A 7,493-nucleotide genomic window follows, 5' to 3' on the forward strand; every position below is an offset into this window, starting at 1 on the left:
TTGTAATGTATTTGTTTCCTTGATTCTCTGTAATTGGAAGTTCGGTGGTTGTCTTCATGAGCGTTCACTGCCCTCCAGTGGTTACAGTGTGTAACTACACCTCTAGCTACAGTATGTTATAAGATGTTCACTGGCATTTTATAACAAATGTGTTCAAATTGGTAGAGTTACCATGAAGTTTATAAGTAAGTTTATAATCATGAGTAAATAAAGTCGCCACTCGGTGGAGATGACACTAGATTCTAGTCTATTTAAAACCATGCGCGGTCACTGCCCTCCAGTGGTCAAAGTCACGAACTGCAACATATTAACTTCATCAAAGTAGCGTCAATGCAGACAGTACTATCACTTCCTGTTATGACTTTTCAAAATAAAGTACACATTGGATGAAGTAACCGGAAAACGAGCTAATTAATGACTTTTTTTTTTTTTTTTTTAGCAATTACTGTCAAAGACAACAACGACGACTAAAACTCATACGTAAGGAGTGATATCGATATTAATAACAATTGATCGTGATAATATAATAATAATAATTCTGATTATTGATATTAATTACAGGCATCAATACTGGTGTCATGCCATATATATATATGTGTCTATATCTGCATTACGAACGTTCATTTTGTTATTGAAGAATATGAACCTCTACCTCATGTAATCGGAATTAACAACCCTGCAATAAATATTACCTTTGTAAATTACCAGTTTGCAGAATATTAGAAATACTGCAGTCATTTTTTTAAAGGTAATAGGCTTGAATATTTTTTATCATTTTAATACGATTCAACACAAAACAGCCTACGACCTAAACTGCATCACAGAGCAATTGATATTAAATAATGTTCGGGTGCATCAGCATTTCAAGTGTACTTGAAAGCAACATATTTGCCTGAGAGTCAGCACACTGATAGAATAAGATTAAATTTTTGTTTTACATAAAGAATACGTGGGAGAAATATCCTCTTAACATTTATGTGATAATGTATTACAGGGGTAGTATGTATGTAATATCTTAAAGAAAAGGGCAATCTAGACTAATTGTAATGTATTTGTTACCTTGAGTCTCGTGTAGTTGTAAGTTCGGTGGTTGTCTTCATGAGCGTACACTGCCCTCCAGTGGTTACAGTGTGTAACTACACTTCTAGCTACATGTTATAAGATGCTCACTGGCAGATTTAATAATCATGTACTGAACTGGCAGAGCTACCATTAAAGGAGTTTATAATCATGAGTAAATAAAGTCGCCACTCGGTGGAGATAACAGTAGATTTGAGTCTATTTAAAATTATGAGCGTTCACTGCCCTCCAGTGGTCATAGTCATGAACTGCAACATATTAAATTCATCAAAGCAGTGTCAATGCAGACAGTACTATCACTTCTGGTTCGGACTTTTCAAAATAAGGTATCCATTGGCAGTAACCGGAAAAGATCTAATAAATAGAGACAGACAACAGACTGTCACAGACAACTACACCTAAAACTCTTTATGTAAGGCGTGATATCGATTTAATTCTGATTATTGATATCCTTTCCAAGTATCAATAGTGGTGTTATGTCATTTTATATGTTTGTATATCTGCGTTACTGACGTTCATTTTATTATTGAACGATATGAACCTCTACTCCATATAATGGATTCAAATTAACAACCTTGCAATAAATATTACCATAGCAACTTACCAGTAGGCAGAATATAAGAAATACTATGGTAACAGGGATTGTCGGAGCATCTGGCTTAAATAGTTTTAAGTATAATACAGTTTAGCACAAAACAACCCATGACCTAACTTGCAACACAGAAAAGTTGTAATTAAATAATGTTCGGGTTTATCAGCATTCCTAGTGTACCTGAAAGCAACATGACTAACTTGTGGTGATTATGGGTAATGTAGTTTAAGGACAAGTACCGGTATTTACTAATGCCATTAAATGTTTTCACACTGGTTAAGTCTAAAGAGCTAAATGATTCTGTTTTATTAATCTGCGTTTTACAGTGATAGTTTGAAGGAGATAATGGTTTAAATAAGAGATGGTCACATGCAAATGTTCCACTGTCAGATGAAAAGAGTCCTCAATATCTGGATATGGTGAAATGATAAAACAGGCGTACAGAAAAGATACCTTCCCCTTGTTTATTGGTAAAATTACATATCTTTCTTTTTTTTTTTTTTTATCTGTCTCTACCCATGACCCCACCCTCCCCATTATCCCCCACCTAACAGCAGTGGCTGCTGTGCAGGTACTGTTGTGCTAGTTGTTGATCCCATAACAGGATGACAACACAGTTGAAAGCAATCCCTCCCTGATATGAAGAGTAAAAACAAAGAGAGAGAAAAGAAAAAGGAAAGGAATCTGATGAGAACATCTCAATTCACAAAGATGATGAGACAGAACCAGTGCATTTAATACCATAGATTTTCAGAAAAAAAAAATTAAGACATTTAAAAAAAAAAAACATCCATCACAAAATAATTAAGGTTGACAAAACATCATGTAGAGATTGGGAAGATATTGTTTTGACAATAACTACTGATTGATTATAAACTTGAAAAGTCTGATACAAATACAGCAATGTCTTCAATACACAGTTGTGATTTTGGTCAAGAAAACAAATCTTGCTTTTATGTTTTTGTCATTGTACACTGATGATTCAAAAACATTACATTAATGCTAAAATTACTTAAGGGTGACAATGTTAAAGCACTATTCACTTTATATGGTTTTATAACATAGATGGATGATCGTAAAACCTTGAAGGCTTTAAAATCATATGGAACAGCCTGTGTCAAAAGAAGTAATAATAATAGTGATAACAATAACAATGTAATAATTCAATCTACACAGCTCTACCAAGAAGGAAATATCTGTCCATTCCCGTTCTCCTGTTAGGAACCTTCTCTCTTCATCTTTTCCAGGAAGCTGACCAGGAACAAGACAGAAAAGTGAAGGACTGCTGCTGCATGCACCTCGAGTTTGAACAGTGTCATAAGACCATGATGGAACTACTTATGAAATGTATGGTGCATGGGAAAGCAGGGGGCAGAAGAGAACGGACAGGGCCATTGAGCCTCTTTATATTCCTTCCTGTTGCTTTCATTTTTTTCCCTCTACACAAATACAGAAAGAAAAGGTGAGCAAGATGGCCCTACAAAGTGCCATTGGTAATGACTGATCTTTTTTTTTTTCCTTCCTCCATGAATGGGACTTTTTTTTTTCTTTCCCCTAAGGTGACGTCAAGTGTCCATCATCAATAGAGAGGTCATGGATTGGCGAGTCCTGGGGTTAAAACATGATTCTGTGAATAAGCTTGAAGGTCGATTTCTTGGTCTGTTGGTTGGTTCAACCGTCAGAGGGGTCTGGCAGTTTACTGGCCAGTGGACTCATTTGCCAAACAGTTAATTGGTGTTGTGTTGCTCATTGGGTGGTTGGTCCGACCATGGTTTTGGTTTGACCAATAGGACATTGTTTGACAGCTGGCTAATATCTGGTCTGGTTGATCGAAGCTGTAGATCGGTTGGATCAGCTGACTCGTCGTGTTGGTTAGTTCCCGCCCCCACAGCACTGGCCGCTTCTGCCCTGTGGTGCAGCTTCCTGCAGGTCCACACCGCCTCTGGCTCGTCCACCTGCGCCCGGTCCACCCTGAGGCTCGTTCTTAGGAAGCTTCTTGGCTGTTTTGGGTTAGAAGTACAACAAATTAACTCCTGCACTATGGCAACATGGCAGCCCGGCAACAAATCACTATTTTCATTAGTGATTACTCTAAAACATTATTTTCACCCAAATTTTGTCTCTGAAACATCAGAAAATAGTGAAAACAAGAGTCTGAGGTGACGTCATCACATCAAATTTACTGTATTGCAAGACAAGAAAAGTTCTCTCATTTGAGAATCTGCAGCTAGGGCTGGGTGATATGACAGTATATACCATGCATACCATTCCCCTAGTAAAGATTTGGCAATACAGTTTAGGAGCTATTCAGGGAAGGCTTTGTAGCAAATCAGGGCTGGATTCTTGCGTGATTTTGTGAATCCAGCTGCCTTGCAAGGTGTAAAAAACAAACCTGTAATACACTTAATTATATTTCTCAGAAACCTTGAAGCTTCCATCTTGAAACAATTCTACTTTTACTGTTTGAGTCTTTTGTTTTTAACTCGTGTCATCTCATGTGAAGCTGTTGTTTTTTGTTTGTATGAAAATTCCAAAAAAAGAAAAGAAAAAGAAAATAGTCCTATGTGATATGTACGGCAGTATGGTATGAGTATTCTAAACCATTTCTTAACTGAATTTACACAACAATTAAGGCCTGTGTCCACATACCGTCTTTCTTCAGCAGCACAGCGATGGTAGGGGACTAGGGAGAGCTTCATTCTAGAGCTCCATTTAAAATAAAAAGCTTGCAGCGCTTCTTTCAATGAGGTACTGCCAGGAGTTTTGTTTCTGACAACATTTTAATTATTAATGTTAGCTATGTAGCTTATGTAAAGCTACATTAACAGAGGGTTAAATACAGTCAACAGCTAGCTTACAATGCATACGGTGGTAAAAGAACAACACTCACCAGCGACATTCAGTGCCTAAGCGATCTGCTTCCACAAATGGGCTTTTCTGTCTTGTTTTTATGATGGTTGACAGTAGCCTAGCTAAAGATGCAGAAGTGATGTCACCTCTGCCTCTCTGAAAAGTTCAGACTTTTTCAACTAGAAGCACTTGGGGCGGCTGCATAAAAAAGGCAGAGAACTCTAAAAGGCGCTGGTTGCTGTGCTTTTTCTGTAGGCGGCTGCATGTGGCCGCATCCCCACTCCACACTATTGGGATTAATTAAGATGCAGGCAAGGGATGCAGGCAGTGAGAAAAAAAAACACTATTTTGACACAGGCCCTGACTGTATCATGACACATACTGGTACAGTAATAGAATATTTTGTCCATATCGCCCATCCTTATCTGGAACAGTTAAACATTTGTCATTTTTACTTGAGAAATTACTTAAAAAGAGCTGAAATTTTATCTGTAACGGTTTTGATAATGGATTTATCATTTGAGCGATATGTTAAGTAAACATTCTCTGACTGCAGCATCTGAAATGTGAGAATTTACCATTCTTCCTTGTCTTGCATTATAGTTAAGTGACATTTTTTGGGTTGTGGTCTAATGGTCAAATAAAATAAGGAATTTAAAGATGCTACAATGAGCTAAGGAAAATTACGCTGCTGACACTTTATAAACAGAATAATTAATTGATAAATCAAGATAATAAATTGACAGATTAGTCGATAATGAAAACAATCATTAGTTGCAGCCCAAGAGTTAAACATTAACTGATTATAAAGACATGTCCATTTTTTGTTGACTGCCTAATAACTTAATGATGATCACTGTGTCCTTATGAGTTCTGAGAAGCACTTACCGATAGCCATAAAAATCTCATTGACATTCATAGCAGTCTTGGCTGAAGTCTCCATGAAAAGCAAACTGTTGTCATCTGCATATGCTTGTGCTTCCTGAAGACATAAATACAAAACAGCAACGGACAAATTATCAGCTTATGTTAATTTATTCAAGAATTTCAATAAAGAAATGTAAGCTTCTATATCAGATTGTAAAAATCTCTCTTTACCTGGAAGTCTACGGCTCTCTTGTTGGCCAGATCTGCTTTGTTTCCTGCCAGTGCAATAACAATATTGGGGCTGGCTTGTCGCTGGAGCTCCTTCACCCAGTTCTTCGCACGTGTGAATGTATCCTGTAAAAAAAACCCCAAAAAAACATGCATAAACGTGGAACACTGTGCTTTTAAAGTTTAAATCCCTGATGCAACTTTTACATGTTACGTATGACTGTCAGGGTTAAAAGAGCAAAGGTCTGGAGCTGTCTCTTAAATTAAGCAATCATCAACCCAAACTGGAAGACAAGGGTCAGCAAACAAATGACATAAGACATGTCTTGTGTGATGTCCCGTCCCCAGTCCATCTAACTTACTGTGTTGGTGATATCATAGACCACGATGGCGGCCTGGGCTCCCCTGTAGTACATGGGTGCCAAGCTGTGATACCGTTCCTGTCCTGCAGTGTCCCAGATCTCAAACTTGACTGTTGTGTCGTCCAAACATACTGTCTGTGTGAGGAAGGCAGCTGGAAAGAAAAGAATACATATCAGAAAGGGCTGAGGCATAAAATATATAACAACTTCAATTAAATTCAGGGAGCTATGTTGCTATATTGTCCACATCCAAATAGGCAAGGTCATCTAGCATCAGTGTGGCTGGAACAGAAACAACCTGACCCCTTAAGATCTGACTGGAATTACAGAAACAACACCAGCCAGGAAGGGAAAATAATACAGAGTCATGAAATACAGCTAAGAGAAAAGAATCATGTGTACAGTACAAACATAATGTAGCACATAATGAGCAGGCACAACTGCACACAACTAGCTTACTCAGCCGATTGTCACATGACAGAAACCGAGCACTCGCACATACTTTAAAGCTTTGTAATCTTTGACCAGGCATGCAGCTGACCACAAGGTTCAGTAGAATATAAAACATGCTGACTTGTTGAGTGAGTCTTTGGTGAGCGTAAGCACTGAGCATCCTATCCACACATCCTACAGCCCATTACTCATAAGATGTAGGAGACATGGAAATGAAATGTTGGTTCAATGTAAAACAAAAAGGAAAGGACACAAAAGTTCTAATTCTAGTGCTAATTACTATATCAGTGCCTTCATAGAATTATATCATATAGATAACTCCACAGTTTACTAGATAAAGTCTATGAGAAGAGCTGAAACAATAAATTGATTAAGAAACAAAAAGTAAATAAAATAATTGTTAAAAGTCTGCATGAAATGAAAATTACATTATCCCAGTTTTAATCCAGTGTCCCTGTGTTAATTGATAATTTATCTTGTTATATGCCAAACATACGTCAAAAAAAATCAGTATCAGAGTATTTTTACATCTTTTCTCTTTCAGTAAAATCGAGTAAAATAGTTTCAAATGTTTGATGACTCATCCTGCACTCAGGGGCATTTACAAAAGTTCAACCAATTAAATAAGACTTTGACGGACCAGCTAGCAACACAATTCATACCAGACCACATTTTACCATTTGTGGGTTGAAGCCAGCTAACAATATGGAAAGACACGGGAAGAGTGTTTGGATAAAAATCTTAGTTTAAATTTCTAAAACAATGTGGTCCTCCTCCTGATCTAATGGCGAGGGAGGTGTGCGTGGAGCCAACAGTCCGCTGTAGCTCCATATTGCACTGGACTCTTGGCCCGCCCTCTTTCTAGTGGTCCAATCAAATGGGACAGATATGATTTAAATTAGGGATGTACCGAAATGAAAATTTGTGGCCGAAGCCGAATATTATTAAACGCTTGGCCGAATACCGAGTACCGAATATCATTGTTTAGTTTTTCATTAGTTTTTGCAGATGAACCCCCTCCAGATTAGTGTTGTCACGGTACCAAAATTGGGACCCACTGT

At 37.6% G+C, this 7,493-nt stretch overlaps 1 protein-coding gene across 1 annotated transcript in view; it reads right to left on the reverse strand.

The window, feature by feature from the left end:
• Positions 1–2,384: 2,384 nt before the first annotated feature.
• Positions 2,385–7,493, reverse strand: part of rab5c (RAB5C, member RAS oncogene family) — a 15,537-nt gene continuing 10,428 nt past the window's right edge. Inside the window, exons 3-6 of the mRNA XM_050068966.1 lie at positions 5,980–6,131; positions 5,621–5,743; positions 5,411–5,504; positions 2,385–3,672 (exon numbers count right to left, since the gene is read on the reverse strand). Of these exons, the coding sequence (XP_049924923.1) occupies positions 3,545–3,672; positions 5,411–5,504; positions 5,621–5,743; positions 5,980–6,131 (497 nt within the window). The 3' untranslated portion in view covers positions 2,385–3,544. The remainder of the gene's footprint in view (positions 3,673–5,410; positions 5,505–5,620; positions 5,744–5,979; positions 6,132–7,493) is intronic.

Source organism: Epinephelus moara, chromosome 18, assembly GCF_006386435.1.
Source record: "Epinephelus moara isolate mb chromosome 18, YSFRI_EMoa_1.0, whole genome shotgun sequence".
In the NCBI taxonomy this organism is placed as follows: domain Eukaryota; kingdom Metazoa; phylum Chordata; class Actinopteri; order Perciformes; family Serranidae; genus Epinephelus; species Epinephelus moara.